This window comes from Pantherophis guttatus, chromosome 6 (genome assembly GCF_059756535.1).
Source record: "Pantherophis guttatus breed Tessera chromosome 6, ASM5975653v1, whole genome shotgun sequence".
NCBI classification, from domain to species: domain Eukaryota; kingdom Metazoa; phylum Chordata; class Lepidosauria; order Squamata; family Colubridae; genus Pantherophis; species Pantherophis guttatus.
In genome coordinates this window covers 3,748,095-3,767,775 of record NC_142068.1, presented here as the reverse complement: position 1 = coordinate 3,767,775, position 19,681 = coordinate 3,748,095, and the positions used below count along the sequence as shown (strand labels likewise).

Below are 19,681 nucleotides of genomic sequence, written 5' to 3'. Positions count from 1 at the left end.
CCAATATCTTCCAGTTGCCATGTTAAAAAACGCAGCTGTAGAGGGCCCGCACCACCTGCCCGATAACACACAGGCGCAGCCCACACAATGGCCCACAGAGTTTTCTGATAGACCAGTGGTGACGAACCTTTGGCACCTGTACCGGAAGTGGCACGCAGAGCCATCTCTACGGGCATGGCAGCCATCGCCCGTTCCTCTTCTGGGTTCTGGTGCGTACTTGCGGGCTGGCCAGTTGGTCTTCATGCACGCGGGAGTTCCGGAAACCGGAAGAGCAACGGGCGACAGCTGGCGTGCCCGTAGAGACGGCTCTGCGTGCTGAGCTTCTGGTTTCCGACGTGCATGCCAGGTGGTTTTCATGCGTGCATGGGCGCCAGAAACCGGAAGACCAGAGGACCGGCGCACATGCGCACGCTGGAAACCGGAAGCCCAGCTCTTCTGTTTTCCAGCGCTCTCATGCGTGCGCACCGGGGAGCTGCTCTTCCGATTTCTGGCGCTCCCCCGCCCGCGTGCTCCCGTTTCGACACTTGGTGCCGAAAAGGTTTGCCAACACTGTGATAGACCCTCACTCACCTCAAACCAGATGTGCTCCATTCTGTTGCTGCTATAACACAAATCCATCCATCAATTCAGCCGGAGCCTGCAGGCTGTGGAATCGGATGGGGAAAAGCAGCTCTAACATGGGGCAACTGCCAACCCCATCATTCCCTGCTGACAGCCCTTTGAGGTAGGCCAGGTCAGGAAACAAGACACAAGACAATCTGGTAATCTCCTTTATTGATACAGGCTACCCTAACAGGATCTGACCGCATGCCCCCTTCCCTCCCTCATATAGCAAAGTGAATCAATAGCGAGCAATCTTGAGCTTCTTCCTCATGCGTTCTCGTTTTCCTGGGGTAAGTTCATATTTTCCCCACAACTGCCGTCTACAGGTCGTCCTCGACTTACGACAGTTCCTTTAGTGATCGTTCGAAGTTACAACGGCATTGAAAAAAGTGACTTAGGACCGGTTTTCGTATATACGACCGCCGCAGCATCCCACAAAATTCAAATGCTTGGCAAATGGCTCATATTTATGACGGATTGCAGTGTCCTGGGGTCATGTGATCCGCTTTTGCGACCTTCTGACAGGCAAGGTCAACTGGGATTCACGTTAACAACCAGGTTACTAACTTAACAAACGCAACGGTTCATTTAACGACGGAGGCAAGGAAAGCCGTAAAATAGGGCAAAACAACAAGTATTTCACTTAACCACATAAATTTGGAGCTCAATTGTGGTCGTAACTCGAGGACTACCTGTACGGTATCTTCAAGGCCATTTCTGTAGTCCTCTACATTTCAAGAAAGACTGGCGGGAGATCGAAGGCAGAGCCGCACCTGCATGGAACATTCTAGACGTATCTTCCAGTTCTTCAAATTCTCTGAACAACACCTGATGACTCACCCATCGGGGTCCTCAGAAGGTTCTGCTAAACCTTGAATCATGGCCCAATCGTGGTTTAAAAGAGACCCACAGCTCCGTTCTCCATTCCACACAGAACGTAGTGAAGCTCAGCTGGTCTTCCTTCGGCATTTCACGAGAGGACAGAGGCTATTTTGTCGTTTTCCTTTTTTCAGGCCACAAAGGCTGTGGATATTTCAGACATATTTCTCTGGTTCCGGAAAAGGATCCCGTCTTTCGACCAAGTCCGGAAAAAAAACCCCACATCCTATCAGATAGACTCTGAGCCACGGGGTGTAGAGTGTCGGCATTCAGCGCTCATCTCCTGCTTTGTCTATGGGGTGCCAGGAAGATGCCAGGGTTCCCGTTACAGCACGCTGATTGTGGCTGTCTTCGGGCTGGGGGCTCTTGAGGAAAGGGTCTGTCCTCACCTCCTAGAAGAATGGCTGCCTGCAGGAGAGAGAGGGAGAGAAAGAGGGGAGGGGGTGGTCTCGGGTAAAGCGGAAATCGTAAACCGGTCGAGCAGCGTTTCTCAACTATGGCCTCTTGAAGATGGGTGGACTTCAATTCCCAGAATTCCCCAGCCAGCTTCGTGTTGGTTGCTTTCTGGCAGGCATTTCATTACCCGACTAGGTGACATCATCAGTGCTAGAAGGGAGTGGGGGTTTGGAGAAGGGAGGAGGAGGAGGAGGAGGAGGGAGAGAGGAAGAAAAAAGAGGAGGATTGTGGGGTTCTTGGTGCTCTCTGAGCTTTGTTATTTGCAGACATTTCATGACCCAACTAGGTAATATCATCAGTGCTAGAAGGGAGTGGGGGTTTGGAGAAGGGAGGAGGAAGAAGAAGAAGAGGAGGAGGAAGAGGAAGAGGGAGGAAGAAAAGAGGAGGATTGTGGGGTTCTTGGTGCTCTCTGAGCTTTGTTATTTGCAGACATTTCATGACCCAACTAGGTAACATTATCAGTGCTACAAGGAGGAAGGGTTTGTGGAAAGGAGGAGGAGGAGGAGGAGGAAAAGGGGACTTTGGTATTCTCTGAGCTTGGTGGTTTTCTTACAGACATTTCATTATCCAACTAGGCAACATTATCAGTGCTAGGAGGAGGAGGAGTTTGCAGAAAGGAGGAGGAGGAGGAGGAGGAGGAGGAGGAGGAGGAGGAGGAGGAGGAGGAGGAGGAGGAGGAGGAGGAGGAGGAGGAGGAGGAGGAGGAGGAGGAAAAGGACTGGGGTCCTTGGTGCTGTCTGATCTTGGTTGTTTTCTTGCAGACATTTCATTACCCAAATAGGTAACATCATCAGTGTTAGGAGTGAGTGGGGTTTGCTCTCTGTTTATGTACTAGTGGCTTGCCCTGTCAGTGGTGGTGCCACTCCCTTCTCACACTGATGATATTGCCTAATTGGGCAATGAAAACGTCTGCAAGAAAACCACCAAACTCGAGAGTGCACCAAAAGACCTCTCATTTTATTATTATTATTATTATTAATTATTAAATTTATATATTATTATATATTTCAACCCTGAGCTACAAAATATTCTCCTTTATCGATATTCTGGAGAAAACAACAAAATATTTGTGTGCCTTACAAACGTAGGTGGCCAAATGATGGAAGAAAAAGAAAAAATAAATAAATTACTAATTGATATCAAAGGGAGATTTTGGGGGCATTTGCCAATGATTTAGAAACGTCCCATCACCTGGAGATGGCACAACTCAAGTTGCAAAAGTTGACCCTACTTGGAGACATTTTCCTGTGTCGCCTCTGTCATTCTTAGATCCTTGGCTAAAATCTGAATTGCTGGCATCTCTGGCTAATGCAATTGGGCTGCAATGTTCATACAGATGAATTATTATCGGTCAAAGACTAGACGAATAGCAGAGGCGACGTCAGGAATGAGGCCAGCACATCTGGAGGACACCAATTTGCTGACGGTTCGCGAAGAAAGAAAATCGGAACGTTTTGAAGGAGCACACAGACGACGTGGCAAAACAAAATTATTATTATTATTATTATTATTTGTCCTTACTTTGCTTGTTTCTCGTTGACTCTGAAGAGTTGGGGCGAAGGATCGGGGGAGCTCCAGACGGGCAGAACTGGGGGGCGATGGACGGGAGCTTCCCTCTGCCGAGCCGGAGGTTCTGGAAATCTGGGGCGCAGGGCATTTTGGGTTTGCTGGCAAAGCCCGGGTGGAATTGGCTGCGAGAAACAAAGGAAGAAGGGAGCGATGAAAACTTCTCCGTTGGGTGAACTTGGGAGAAGAAAAGAGAAAAGACCAGGTTTTTTAATAGACGAGAAGTCGTAGCTCAGGGTTGAAATGAGAGGTCCGTGCAGAGGTGGGATTCAGCCGGTTCGGAGAACTGGATGTTAATTTTAATCCGGTTCGTCGAACTGGTAATTGCAAGGACTGGCTGACTCCGCCCACCCCACCCCGCCCCTCCCAGGAGTCTCCATGCAGCCCGTTTTGGATGCCAGGTAAGTGCAGGGCGCATGCGGAGGCTTTGGGAAGGTGAAAAATGAGCCTACCAGAAGTACCGGAAGTCCGGAAATGGGCACGTTTCCAGCCTCTGGAGCCCAGGGGAGGCTGTTTTCGCCCTCCCAGAGGCTCGAGAAAAGCCTCCAGAGCCTAGGGAGGGCAAAAACCCCGCACCGCTGTGGTGCAGGAAGCTGACTAGGCCACTCCCCCATGGCCACGCCCACCCAGCAACTGGGCAGACAACCGGTTGCTAAAATTTTTCAATCCCACCTCTGGGTCCTTGGTGCTCTCTGTGATGACCTGGGGCGTGGCACGAAAGCAACACAGCCAGAGAACAGGTCTAACTCCAACTTTACTGCTCCAACTGTGCCCACAAACGTCCCCACGTTTACTACAGGCACCTTCAGCAGCCTCTGACTACGAGTAGTCCAGTAAGCCAGGTTTAGCCACACAGTAACCAGGGCCAGCAGTCCAGTAAGCCAGGTTTAGCCACATATTAACCAGGGCCTGCAGTCCAGTAAGCCAGGTTTAGCCACACAATAACCAGGGCCAGCAGTCCAGTAAACCAGGTTTAGCCACATATTAACCAGGGCCTGCAGTCCAGTAAGCCAGGTTTAGCCACACAGTAACCAGGGCCTGCAGTCCAGTAAGCCAGGTTTAGCCACACAATAACCAGGGCCAGCAGTCCAGTAAACCAGGTTTAGCCACATATTAACCAGGGCCAGCAGTCCAGAAAGCAAGGTTTGCACAACAATAACCAGAGCAACCACTAGCTGGCTCAGGCTGCGTTGTTCTCACCTTCTCTCTTCTCTCCATGCTCTGGGATCAGGAGGGGGTGATCCTTGCTCATCGTCTGAGCTCTCTCTCTCCTGCTCCTCCCTGTCTGCAAGCCTTTCTAATCCTGAAAATCCTTGCCCGGACTGGCCCTGCCCTTCCCCAGTTTCCTCCACGGCCAACGGAGCCGCCCTCATGGTCTTTGTCGGCTCTTGTTCCACCTCCTGTTCCAGCTCATCTTCCCTCACAGATTCAGACTCCGACCGGGGCATGACAGTGTGTCTGAGCTTGGTGGTTTGTTTGATTTTTATATGAGATTTTATATTCTGTAAGCCGCCTTGAGTCGCCATTTGCGAATAGGTGGCGATATAAATTCCCAAAATAAATAAATTGATTACATTTATTGGCCAAACTAGGCAACTTAATGAGTTCTGGAAGGGAGGGGGGTTTGTGGAGTGGAGGAGGAGGACGACTGTGGGCAGTCAAGCAAAGTCAAGAGGGAAGGAGATTCACTCTACAACCGTGTTCCTAATTTAACAACTGCAGCGGTTCACTTAACAACAATGGCAAGAAAGGTCATAAAACAGGGCAAAACTCAGTAATACTACAGGATGTCCTCGACTGACAACAGTCCATTTAGTGACTGTTCAAAGTTACAACAGCGCTGAAAAACAGTGACTTACGGCCATTTTTCATACTTACGACCGTCGGAGCATCCCCACAGTCATGTGATTTACATTCGGATGCTTGGCATCTGACTCACATTTACGACGGCCGCAGTGTCCCGGGGTCACTGTGACCCGCTTTTCCAACCTTCTGACAAGCAAAGTCAAGGGGGAAGCCAGATTCACTTAACAACCGGGTTATTGACTCGACAAGTGCAGTGATTCACTTAACAACGGTGGCCAGAAAAGTCATAAAACGGGGCAAAACTTACTTAACAAATTTCTTCCTTAACAAATAAAGCTTGGGCTCAACTGTGGTTGTATGTCAAAGGCTACCTGTACTAAGAACACCAGAATATCAGAGTTGGAAGGGACCTTGGAGGTCTTCTAGTCCAACCCCCTGCCCTTAAGAACTGTCTCGCTTAACAACATAAATTTTGGGGCTCAATTATGGTTGTAGGTCAAGGACCCTCTGTACTTTTTTTACAAAGCAAATCCAGGATGGATGGACGCCTGTCCCCCTTGCATGCAACAGAACAACAGAGCGAAGCAATTCCCTGCCTGTCTCAACAGCCAGGAAGGGAGAGCGAGGCCCAGATACTGCAGAGATAGTTAAAACAAAGCTTTACAGAATGACAAGAGTTGGAAGGGACCTTGGAGTCCAACCCCCTGCCCAAGCAAGAGACCCTACACCATTTTTGACAGATGGCAGTCCAGTCTCTTCTTGAAAGCCTCCAGGGATGAAGCTCCCACAACTTCTGTAGGCAACTTCTGTTCCATGGGTTGATTGTTCTGTCAGAAAATTTCTCCTTATTTCCAGGTTGAATCTCTCCTTGGTCAAAATAGAATAGAATAGAATAGAATAGAATAGAATAGAATAGAATAGAATAGAATAGAATAGAATAGAATAGAATAGAATAGAATAGAATAATTAATGGAATGGAATGGAATGGAATAGAGAAAATGAACAGAATAGAATAGAATAGAATAATTAATGGAATGGAATAGAGTAAATGAGTAGAATAGAGAAAATGAATGGAATAGAGAAAATGAATAGAATAGAAGAGAAGAGAATAGAATAGAATAGAATAGAATAATTAATGGAATGGAATAGAGAAAATGAGTAGAATAGAGAAAATGAATGGAATAGAGAAAATGAATAGAATAGAATAGAATAGAATAGAATAGGAATAAAGCAAAGGAATGGAATAGAATAGAATAGAATAATTAATGGAATGGAATGGAATAGAGAAAATGAGTAGAATAGAGAAAATGAATGGAATAGTGAAAATGAATAGAATAGAATAGAATAGAATAGGAATAAAGCAAATGAATGGAATAGAATAGAATAGAATAATTAATGGAATGGAATAGAGAAAATGAGTAGAATAGAGAAAATGAATGGAATAGAGAAAATGAATAGAATAGAATAGAATAGAATAGAATAGAATAGAATAGAATAGAATGGAATAATTAATGGAATGGAATGGAATAGAGAAAATGAGTAGAATAGAGAAAATGAATGGAATAGAGAAAATGAATAGAATAGAATAGAATAGAATAGAATAGAATAGAATAGAATAGGAATAAAGCAAAGGAATGGAATAGAATAGAATAGAATAATTAATGGAATGGAATAGAGAAAATGAGTAGAATAGAGAAAATGAATGGAATAGAGAAAATGAATAGAATAGAATAGAATAGAATAGAATAGAATAGAATAGAATAGAATAGAATAGAATGGAATGGAATGGAATGGAATAATTAATGGAATGGAATAATTAATGGAATGGAATAGAGAAAATGAGTAGAATAGAGAAAATGAATGGAATAGTGAAAATGAATAGAATAGAATAGAATAGAATAGGAATAAAGCAAATGAATGGAATAGAATAGAATAGAATAATTAATGGAATGGAATAGAGAAAATGAGTAGAATAGAGAAAATGAATGGAATAGAGAAAATGAATAGAATACAATAGAATAGAATAGAATAGAATAGAATAGAATAGAATAGAATAGAATGGAATGGAATAATTAATGGAATGGAATGGAATAGAGAAAATGAGTAGAATAGAGAAAATGAATGGAATAGAGAAAATGAATAGAATAGAATAGAATAGAATAGAATAGAATAGAATAGAATAGAATAGGAATAAAGCAAAGGAATGGAATAGAATAGAATAGAATAATTAATGGAATGGAATAGAGAAAATGAGTAGAATAGAGAAAATGAATGGAATAGAGAAAATGAATAGAATAGAATAGAATAGAATAGAATAGAATAGAATAGAATAGAATAGAATAGAATAGAATGGAATGGAATGGAATGGAATGGAATGGAATGGAATGGAATAGAGAAAATGAACAGAATAGAATAGAATAATTAATGGAATGGAATGGAATAGAATAGAGAAAATGAGTAGAATAGAAAAGAATAGAATAGAATAGTTCCTCCTCATTTCTAGGTTGCTTCTTTCCCTGATCAGTTTCCATCCATTGTTCCTTGTCTGGCCTTCAGGTGCTTTGGAGAATAGCTTGACTCCCTTCCTCCTCTCTGTGGCAGCCCCTCAAATATTGGAAGACTGCTATCATGTCCCCCGCCCCTCCCCGGTCCTTCTCTTCAGTAGACTAGCTTGAGAGGATCCCCTGTGCAGCAAACCATCGAAAGGAGCGATTCTGCTGGCTGAGAAAGATTAATGTGGTTCTTTCCACCTGGACGGAATCAACGATCAGCAGCTTCGGTTTCCAGGGGAATGTCCTGCGAGGTTACACATCTCGGTTTCCCCCAATTGATTGCCTTTGTTTGAGGTTTGGGATTCGGCAAATAAATGAATCATTGTTAGCAACGGTGGACAGCACATTAATCTGACAAGCGTGTTGGCATCAATCTGGAAGGCCAGTTTGCACACCTTCTGTGAACAATCCCCTCCCGTCCCCGGGGTATCTTTGCTGAAGATCTGGCTCCATTATTCCGGTTCAGGAAGGAGGCCCTGACCAAACATGAACCCTGCTGATGGAATCTCAGTTTATTTTATTTTTTTTCCCTCCGAGCATTCTCTGAGGAAAAAAAAAAAAGCGTTTCCAAGCAGCCGTTTTCAACTGTTGGTCTCCAACCAAGGGTGAAATGCTCCCGGTTCGGACCGGATCGCTCGATCCGGTAGCGATGGAGGCGGTTGGTTCGGAGAACCGGTAGCAAAAATCCCTGCCGCCCCCCCTCATTGCCCAGCTGAGCCGCACAATCATCAGAGTCTTTTTTTTTTTAGTTTTTAAAAGCATTTTTTCTACAACCTCTTCGGCCAAAAAAATGCTTTTAAAATTAAAAAAAAAAAAAAGCCTCTGATGAGCGCGTGGCTCAGCTGGGATCATCAAAGGCTTTTAAAAGCATTTTTTCTACAACCTCTTCAGTGTGCCTCTGACGATCCCAGCTGAGTTGCCTGATCGGCAGAGGCTTTTTTTCTTTTAAATGCCTCTGACGATCCAAGCTGAGTTGCCTGATCGGCAGAGGCTTTTTTTCTTTTAAAAGCCTCTGACGATCCAAGCTGATGCCTCTGACGATCCCAGCTGAGTTGCCTGATCGGCAGAGGCTTTTTTTCTTTTAAAAGCCTCTGACGATCCAAGCTGAGTTGCCTGATCGGCAGAGGCTTTTTTTCTTTTAAATGCCTCTGACGATCCCAGCTGAGTTGCCTGACCGGCAGAGGCTTTTTTTCTTTTAAATGCCTCTGACGATCCAAGCTGAGTTGCCTGATCGGCAGAGGCTTTTTTTCTTTTAAATGCCTCTGACGATCCAAGCTGAGTTGCCTGATCGGCAGAGGCTTTTTTTCTTTTAAAAGCCTCTGACGATCCAAGCTGAGTTGCCTGATCGGCAGAGGCTTTTTTTCTTTTAAATGCCTCTGACGATCCAAGCTGAGTTGCCTGATCGGCAGAGGCTTTTTTTCTTTTAAAAGCCTCTGACGATCCAAGCTGATGCCTCTGACGATCCCAGCTGAGTTGCCTGATCGGCAGAGGCTTTTTTTCTTTTAAAAGCCTCTGACGATCCAAGCTGAGTTGCCTGATCGGCAGAGGCTTTTTTTCTTTTAAATGCCTCTGACGATCCCAGCTGAGTTGCCTGATCGGCAGAGGCTTTTTTTCTTTTAAAAGCCTCTGACGATCCAAGCTGAGTTGCCTGATCGGCAGAGGCTTTTTTTCTTTTAAAAGCCTCTGACGATCCCAGCTGTGTTACCTGATCGTCAGAGGCATTTAAAAGAAAAAAAGCCTCTGCCTAAGAGGTTGTAGAAAAAATGATTTTAAAAGTTAAAAAAAAAAATTGGCCACGCCTACCCAGTCACATTACCCCCCCAAGCCACGCCCACAGAACCGGTAGTAACAAATTTTAGATTTAACCACTGTCTCCAATCTACCTTGATTTAGCTTCCTTGGATCACAACTTGGTGAAACCTTACTGGCAAAAGAGCCAGCAACCCCAGAAGGGGGGAGGGTGGGGAAAAACATGGTACAGGGTTACACGGTACACGTATGACCGCTGCAGCATCCCCATGGTCCACAAACAACGGGGGAAGCTGGATTCATTTAACAAACGGGTGATTCACTTAAAAAACGGCAAAAAGTGATTTGCTTACCAACCGTGGCAAAAAAATAAATAAATCATAAAATTGGGTGCAATTCACTTAACAATCACCTTGCTTAGCGACAGAAAGTCTGCTTCCAATTGTGGTCGTAAGTAAGGTAAGAGCTACCTGTATCAACAATCCGCCGTGAAGACCTGGCTTTTCCGGCAGGCCTGGGGCCGTTGATCTCGCTCTTGTGATCTGGCGAGATCCGGCCATGAATGGCGTGAATGAGTTTTTAATGTTTTTAATTTTTAAATGTTTTTTATAATGATTTTTTAAAAATGTATTGTAAGCTGCCCTGAGTCTTCGGAGAAGGGCGGCATATAAATCAAAATTAAAAAAAAAATAAATTAAAAAAATATGCTGCCTTTCTCCGGAGACTCAGGGCGGCTTACAATGCGTTAAGCAATAGCCTTCATACTTTTGTATATTTTATACAAAGTCAGCTTATTGCCCCCACAATCTGGGTCCTCATTTTACCTACCTTAGAAAGGATGGAAGGCTGAGTCGACCTTGAGCCTGGCGAGATTCGAACCTGCAGTAATTGCAGGCAGCTGGTCTTAATAACAGGGTGCTTTAGACCACTGTACTACCAAGACTCCTTGGTAAATCCAAGGAGCCTTGGACTTACAAATCTAATACAAGTCCAAATCTAATTAATTAAATTAATTAATTAAATTAAATCCTGCTCATCCTGCCCTGGTTGTTTGAATTCTCAGCAAAGAATGAAAAACACCTAACACATTTAGCCTTTTGTCACATAAAAACCCATTTGGAACAGGGCTGTTCTCCAGCTTCCTAACTGCATTTTGCTAGGATCTGACCTGCTGTTCAGACCTGCTGTCCATCGAGGTGCTTAGAACAAGCCAAGATTTACCAAGCACTGAGTCCCTGGAAGATAATGCTACATGAAATTATTTCACAGAATTAGAGAAGGGACCTCGGAGGTCTTCCAGTCGTCCCCCGCAACTCAAGCAGGAAACCCTATGAGACAAATGGCTGTCCAATCTCTTCTTAAAAACCTCCAGTGATGAAGCCACCCACAAATTCTGGTGGCATTCTGTTCCACTGGTTGATTGTTCTACTGTTTAGGAAATGTCTCCTTAGTTCTAAGTTGCTTCTCTCCTTACTTGGTTTCCATCTATTGCTTCTTGTCCTGCCTTCAGGGCCTTTGGAGCAGCCGTCACCAACTGGTGGTCCGTGGACCACTCCATGAGAAAAGTTTGGTGGTCCGCAGAAAAATTATTTGCATTTTTAATATTGGACTAAATCAGGGGTCCTCAAACTGCAGCACTTGGGACAGTGTTGTGGCTCCGTTACCTGAGCCTGTGTCATCGGCAGGAGAGGACTCTGAGAGTGAAGGGGAGGAGTTGGCAAGGCCTCCCTCTCCAGGACCCTCCTCTCTGGCAATGCCTTCGGTGTCCGCCGAAGGGCAAGAGATAGGGCCGGGGCCAAGCATGTCCACGCAGCCACAGATGGACAGTGATGAGGGTAATGAGTCTTGGCTGGATCCACGCCAGCGTCGCAGAGATAAGCGCACGCAACAGAAGAAGAGGCGTGCCCGAGATTAGGCTGAGTCACTGGACCACACCCCACAGGGTATAAAAGGGAGCGTGGTGGCCAGTCAAACCTTGTGACGAACAAAGCTGAAAGCTTCCACGCCATTCTGCATTGCCGGACTTTTTGCTATAGACTTTGCTGGATTATCTCTGGACTTGATTGACTCTGTAATTATTGAGCTGTTTCTTTTGATGTACCAGGAGTGGGGAGAAGTTATCTCTCCTCTTCGTAAATAATAAACTCTTGGCAGGCAGCCACTAGGTTGTTGCCAAGTTCCGTTATCATAAGGAAAAGGATTTTGTTGGCTGGTTCGGTCTTTAACTCCTGAACGTCTGTTGGTATGTGTGCATGGGGTTGGGGACAGAACAGACAGATGCGTGCAATGAATGTTTGTGTTGCTGCAGAGAGTCTCACCCTTCGGGGTCTTTTTCTGTGGGTCGGAGTGGGCAGAAATTCCGAATTGGGGTCGGCCTCCTGGTGGGGGGCTTTGGGCGAAGGCTGGAGGTAAGAGCCGCTGGTGGCGAAGAGCCGGAGGGCCTCGTTCCAGTGGGACTGCATCATGGCCTGGAACCAGCTGAGCATCTCATCCCACTGAGTCTCCTGGCGCCGGTACCTGGCCTTCCACTCCCGCAGGTCTTCCCTCTGCTTGGAAAGCCTATGTTCCTAGTCCGCAGTGAGGTGCTTCTGCTGAGCCTCCTCCTCGGTCAGATCCAATTAGAACTGAGCTGTTTTGCCAACTCTTTCTCCTGGTGGCTGCTTAGCTCCAGCAACTGATTCCTGTTGGGACCCTAAGGATCCGGGCGAGCAAGAGAGGAGTGGGTGGGAGGGGCGAGTAGAGGCTGGTGAGCTGCCCCTTGACATGAGTGACATTGAGTTGGCCCCCCCAACCCAGTCACATGACCAGCTAGCCACACCCACCCAGCCGGTCATCAGGCGAATCATATTAGTGGTCCGCGGAATTTAAAATTATGAATTTAGTGATCCCTGAGATCCGAAAGGTTGGGGACCCCTGCTTTGGAGAATAGGTGAACCCCCCTCCTCTTTGTAGCAACTCTTCTAATATTGGAAGACTGCTATCATCTCCCCGCGCCGCGCCCCCCCTCCGAGTCCTTCTCTTCCTTAATAGAATTCTAGAATTGTATCTTACAAGATACAACAGTAGTCAGAGGCTACTAAATAAGCAATCAAATCATACTAGGAACTAAATAAAATCATATAAATCGTAAAGATACAAGCAATAAGGTTATAGTGATAAATAGATGGAAATAGGTAATAGGAAGGATGAGAAGAAGAATAGTAAATAGTTTGACAATGTTGTGTGAATGAGTTGTTTAGCAGGGTGAAGGCATGTGGGAAAAAACTGTCCTTGTGTCTAGTTGTTCTGGTGTGCAGTGCTCTGTAACACTTATTTACGAGACCACCTTCTGCCACCGATAACCTCCCACCGGCCAATACGCTCCCACAGAGAGGGTCTCCTCAGGGTGCCGTCGGTCAGGCAATGTCAGCTGGCGACCCCCCGGGGAAGAGCCTTCTCTGTGGGGGCACCCGCCCTCTGGAAGGAGCTACCCCCAGGGATACGACTGATCCCGGACCTCCGAACCTTTCGCTGGGCTCTGAAAACGTTCCTATTTCGGCAAGCCGGACTGGCTTAAAATCTTTTAATTGCTGAATTTTATGGGTAAGGGGTTTTAAATTGGGGGAAGCCAATATAAATTTAATTTTGTTTTTATAGTATTTTAATGTTTATATTGTATGTTTTTTTTAATTTTGGCTGTTCACCGCCCCAAGTCTTTCGGGAGAGGGGGCGGTATAAAAATTTAATAAATAAATAAATAAATAAATAAATAAATAAATAAATAAATAAATAAATAAATAAAGAAAGAAAGAAAGAAAGAAAGAAAGAAAGAAAGAAAGAAAGAATCGTTTTGAGGGTAGAAGTTAAAACAGTTTATGTCCTGGATGTGAAGGGTCTGTAGATATTTTGACAGCCTATTTCATATTTCAATATTTCTGCAACCCAACAAGGCAGACAGAGACTTCAGAGGATAATTAGAACTGCAGAAAAAACCATTGCTACCAACCTGCCTTCCATGGAGGACCTGGATACTGCACGAGTCAAAAAGAGGGCTGGGAAAATATTTACACACCCCTCACATCCTGGACATAAACTGTTTCAACTCCTACCCTCAAAACGACGCTATAGAGCACTGCACACCAGAACAACTAGACACAAGGACAGTTTTTTCCCCGAACGCCATCACTCTACTAAACAACTAATTCCCACAACACTGTCAAACTATTCACTAAGTCTGCACTACTATTAATCTTCTCATCGTTCCCATCACCCATCTCCTTCCACTTATGACTATATGACTGTAATTTTGCTGCTTTTATCCTTACGATTTATATTGATATTGTTTCCTGATTGCTTATTTGTACCCTATGACTATCATTAAGTGTTGTACTTTGTGATTCTTGACGAACGTATCTTTTTTTTTTATGTACACTGAGAGCCTATGCACCAAAGACAAATCCCTTGTGTGTCCAATCACACTTGGCCAATAAAGAATTCTACGTTCTATTTCAATATTTCATATTTAGATAAACTAGACCTGCCCAATTCCTGCAATTCCGGTTCTTTGTACGTTTTAGCCTCTCTAAATCATCTTCGTTGCTCTTCTCTCTACTCTTTTTAGTGTCTCGACCTCATTTGTTTTGTTTTTTTTATAACAGGGTAACCCAAACTGGGCGCAGTGTGATCTTGCAAAGGCTTTATGAACTAACTCCTGTTACGGAAATGAGAGATATTAAACTGTTTGAAGAGAATACATTCCGTCACGCTCTTTCTGGATACCGGAATTTAAATATTTGCCTATCAAGAGTTCGCATTCTCTTCTCTATTTGCTGAACAGAATCAGAATCTAAGATCTGCCGGAAACCTGAGAGCAGACGAAAAAAGTTACGTGAGCTTCTCGGTGACCCAAAAACCACGACGAACGATGCAAACAGACAGCAGAACGGGATGTTCCCCTCTGCACAATAATAGGAAGTGGAGGCATCGTTCGAATGTTACAGAAAGTTCTCAGAAATGGCAGAGACCCAAAGGATACAGGTACAGGTGGACGTAGAAGGTATTCGTTTAGTGACAATTCGAAGATAACAATGGCACTGAAACGAGTGGCTTATTGCGATCATTTTTCACACTTATGACCGCTGCAGATCCCAATGCAGGCGCTCGGCAGCTGACTCATACTTATGACCAGGGGTGAAATGTAAAATTTGTTACTACCGGTTCTGTGGGCATGGCATGGTGAAGGGGGGGGGGGTTAATGTGACTGGGTGGGCGTGGCCAACTTTTTTTTTTTTTTTTTACTTTTAAAAGCATTTAAAATGAAAAGCATTTTCAGCCGAAGAGGCTGTTAAAAAAAAAAAATGCTTTGAAAAGCCTCTGACGATCCCAGCTGAGTTGCCTGATTGGCAGAGGCTTTTTTCTTTTAAAAACATTTTTTTCTACAACCTTAAGAGGTTAAAAGCCTCTGACGATCCCAGCTGAGCCGCGCGATCATCAGAGGCTTTTTTTTTAACTTTTAAAAGCATTTTTTCGGCCGAAGAGGTTGTAGAAAAAATGCTTTTAAAAGTAAAAAAAAAGCCTCTGATGATTGCACGGCTCAGCTGGGCATGGGGGGGGCAGGGATTTTTGCTACCGGTTCTCCGAACCACCTGCCTCCATCGCTACCGGATCGGGTGATCCGGTCCGAACCGGGAGCATTTCACCCCTGCTTATGACAGTTATCATCCCTCATTTGTGACATTTCGGAAAAGACAAGTCAAAAATCCTTGCCTGTACAAGTAGTTCTCGACTTACAACAGTTTGTTTAGTGACCATTTTTCACACTTACGACTATTGTAGTATCCCCATGCTCACGTGATCAAAATTCGGACGTTTGGCAACTGACTCGTATTTATGACGGATGCGATGTCTCCGGGTCACGCGATCCCTTTTTGCGACCTTCTGACAAGCAAAAGTCATTGGGGAAGCCGGATTCAGTTAACCGGGTTACTAACTTGACAACTGCAATGATTCACTTAACAACGGTGGCAAGAAAGGTCTTAAAACGGGGCAAAACTCAACTGTCTTGCTTAGCAATGGAAATTTTGAGCTCAACTGTGGTCGTAAGTCGAGGACTCCCAGTAAACCTTTCTGGAATAATAGTTTGTCCTACACCACAGTCCCAAACCAGATGTCATTTCAGGCCAAATAAATTAACCCACTGGGAACTCCAAAAACCGAAATATTGAAAAAGTTCTATTGGGTAAGTTCAGCTAGAGAACATTGGAGGGAGTCCTCAACTTATGACAACTGAGCCCAAAACATATGTTGTTAAGTGAGAAATTTGTTAAGTGAATTTTGTCCCGTTTTACAAATTTCCTTGCCCAGTTGTTAAGTGAATCACAGCAGTTATTAAATTAGTAAAACCGTTGTTCAGTGAATCTGGCTTCCCCATTCATTTCGCTCGTCATGGAGGTCGCAAAAGCGGATCGCATGACCTTGGGACACGGCAATAGTCATAACTGTGAGTCAGTTGTCAAGCATGCCAATGTAACTCACATGACTGCAACGGTCGTAAGTGTGAGTCACTTTTTTCAGTGCCGTTGTAATCTTGAAACGGTCACTAAATGAACTGAATCGCCCAAAGCACACACTCTGCTAGAGAGAAGTTCCCTGAAGATGGATTCCCGCATGAGTCCGAAAGCTCGGAAGGCAAAACCTCCGGTCCCGCTTGACCGACCCGGATTGCATCCCACACTCCCGTTGTTGGCAACTCGACCGAGCCGCGATTTCCCTTCCAGCCAAAATGGAAACAGGAAGGTGTGCGGTGGAAATTAGCATTTTAGCAAAAAGGCTTCATCGGCTCCACCTCCTGCCCGATTTAATCCCCGTTTTACAAGTGACGATTTTGTAAACAAGCCATCTCTGGTTGTGCTGATTCAGGGATTAGCTGTTGAAATATCAGTTCCTCCCGTTTGACGACGGGCAGGTCCGTTAGACGAGAGGAAATATCCGGAAAAAACATCCTATTTATTGAACTGGCCATCCCTTGGCTCGCAGGGCGCCGAGTTCATTCTTTCATTAAATTGTCTTCAGAGGGATTAGATTCCAGAAAGAGTGCAGAGAAGAGCAACAAAGACGATTAAGGGGCTGAAGGATAAAGCATAAGAAGAACGGTTGCAGGAACTGGGTATGTCTAGTTTAGTGAAAAGAAGGATTAGGGGAGACATGATAGCAGCCTTCCAATATCTCAGGGGCTGCTACAAAGAAGATTTGGGAGTCAAGCTATTCTCCAAAGCACCTGAAGGTAGGAGAAGAAGCAATGGGTGGAAACTAATCAAGGAGAGAAGCAACCTAGAACTAAGGAGAAATTTCCTGACAGTGAGAACAATTAACCAGTGGAACAGCTTGCCACCAGAAATTATGAATGCTCCACCACTGGAAGTTTATAAGAAGAGACTGGACTGCCATTTGACCTGCATGGTAAGGTCTCCTGCTTGAGCAGGGGGTTGGACCAGAAGATCTCCAAGATCCTAGGATTCTATGAGAGGAAGGAAGGAAGGTGTCAAGTTTCGAGGTCGTCTCAAATAAATTGCATTTCAAACAAAGTCTTTGAAGAAAAACTCCTATTTATTAAGCACGACATTCTAAGTCCGACTCCATCGCAGCCAACACTGACTTCCTGACCCAAACCCCTCCCTTTCCTTTCCCCACTCCCCTGCACTCATTGGCCATCTTCCAAGTCATTCTACCCCTAATCTACTCCAGCTCAAAGGAATTTCCCCCCTCCCATCCCATCTCCTAGGGGATATTATCTCCAGGGAAAATAAGTAGGTGAAAAGTGAAACGTCCCTTTCCAGACGCCTCCACTTCTCCTTCTTATGTCAGCACTAGAGTAAATGCAGTTTGAAGTGCTGACAGAAGGAAGGAAGGAAGGAAGGAAGGAAGGAAGGAAGGAGGGAGGGAGGGAGGGAGGGAGGGAGGAGGAGGGGGAGGGAGGGAGGTGGGAGGGAGGGAGGAATGGGTGGCAGCTCCTTGGAGGGAGATCAAACCTAGAAATAATGAGAAATTTCCTGACAGTGAGAAGAATTAACCATGGCTCCATGGCTTAGGACCTGGTTACTTACGGGACCGCCTACTACCATCAATAGCCTCCCACCAGCCAGTACGCTCCCACAGAGAGGGGCTCCTCCAGGTGCCGTCGGCCAAACAATGTCGGCTGTCAGCCCCTAGGGGGAGAGCCTTCTCTGTGGGGGCACCGACGATCTGGAACGAGCTCCCCCACAGAGATACGGAGGATTCCGGATCTGCGCACCTTCCACCGCGAGCTGAAGACTCTGTTATTTCATCAAGCTGGCCTCGCTTAAATCTTCTCCCTTTTAAGTGCAAATTTTAAATTTTAATGTATTTTAAAATATGGGTATTTTAAATTATGGGTATTAATTCAGCCAAATTTATTTAATTCATTTTATTCGATTTTAAATTTTGTATATGTATGTGTTTTATTTTATGGCTGTTCACCGCCCTGAGTCCTTCGGGAGTAGGGCGGTATAGAAATTCAATAAAATAAATAAATGAATGAATGAATGAATGAATGAATGAATGAATGAATAGAATAGAATAGAATAGAATAGAATAGAATAGAATAGAATAGAATAGAATAGAATAACAGTTGGAAGGGACCTTGGAGGTCTTCTAGTCCAACCCCCTCCTTAGGCAGGAAACCGTATACCAGTGATGGCGAACCTTTTAGACGCCGAGTGCCCAAACTCTGCACGCAGATGCCCAAACATGCGCAGTCATGCACGCACACATTCGCAGCAGAGACCCTAAGACCAGCTGGCCGGAGGGAGGCAGGAAATCCCAACACTGGCAGCTGTGCAAGAGCTAAGATCTTTTTCTTTCCTGAGCTTCTCTTTCGTCGTTTGCAGGGAAACAAAAGCTCACAAAAGAAACGCTGCACCCGCGTTCCAGCACAACTGCCGTTGTGAAGTCAGTAACAACAGGCTTGTGAAGGGAATGTTGGCTTCCTCGTTGGCTTTGCTAGTCAGAAGGTCGCAAAAGAGGACCCCGGGACACTGCGACTGGTCATAAATAGGAACCAGTTGCCGAGCGTTCTGAATTTTGATCACGTGACCCTGGGGAGGCTGCAACGGTCGTAAGTGTGAAAAATGGGCATACGTCCCTTATTTCAGTGCTGTTGTAACTTCGAACGGTCACTAAACAAACTGTTGTAAGCCGAGGACTAGCTGTACGTAACAGAATAACAGAGTACTTACAAGCTGGTTCCTGCAGTTACCACCGGCCCCCAGGGTCCCATCCACCCCAACTCATTTTAAGACATAAGGCAGAGGCCTTCAAACTTGGCAGCTTTAAGACTTGTGGTCTTCAACTCCCAGAATTCTATGGGAGTTATGCTGGCTGGAGAATTCTGGGAGTTGAAGTCCACAAGTCTTAAAGCGGCCATGTTTGAAGGCCTCTGACATAGAGCCTAGCTGGCTGGAGAATTCTGGGAGTTGAAGTCCACAAGTCTTCAAGCTGCCATGTTTGAAGGCCTCTGACATAGAGCCTAGCTGGCTGGAGAATTCTGGGAGTTGAAGTCCACAAGTCTTAAAGCTGCCATGTTTGAAGACCTCTGACATAGAGCATAGCCGGCTGGAGAATTCTGGGAGTTGAAGTCCACAAGTCTTAAAGCTGCCATGTTTGAAGACCTCTGACATAGAGCCTAGCTGGCTGGAGAATTCTGGGAGTTGAAGTCCACAAGTCTTAAAGCTGCCATGTTTGAAGGCCTCTGACATAGAGCATAGCTGGCTGGAGAATTCTGGGAGTTGAAGTCCACAAGTCTTAAAGCTGCCATGTTTGAAGACCTCTGACATAGAGCATAGCCGGCTGGAGAATTCTGGGAGTTGAAGTCCACAAGTCTTAAAGCGGCCATGTTTGAAGGCCTCGGACATAGAGCATAGCTGGCTGGAGAATTCTGGGAGTTGAAGTCCACGAGTCTTAAAGCAGCCATGTTTGAAGACCTCTGACATAGAGCATAGCTGGCTGGAGAATTCTGGGAGTTGAAGTCCACAAGTCTTAAAGCAGCCATGTTTGAAGGCCTCTGACATAGAGCA

The 19,681-nt window shown here is 45.2% G+C and overlaps 1 protein-coding gene across 2 annotated transcripts in view; it reads right to left on the bottom strand.

The window, feature by feature from the left end:
- Positions 1-758: 758 nt before the first annotated feature.
- ARMC9 (armadillo repeat containing 9) overlaps positions 759-19,681 on the bottom strand; it is a 138,813-nt gene continuing 119,890 nt past the window's right edge. For both annotated transcript variants that reach the window (XM_087872020.1, XM_087872019.1), the window contains 2 exons: positions 3,460-3,629; positions 759-1,890 (listed from right to left, as the gene is read on the bottom strand). In XM_087872020.1, the coding sequence (XP_087728146.1) occupies positions 1,868-1,890; positions 3,460-3,629 (193 nt within the window). In that variant the 3' untranslated portion in view covers positions 759-1,867. The remainder of the gene's footprint in view (positions 1,891-3,459; positions 3,630-19,681) is intronic.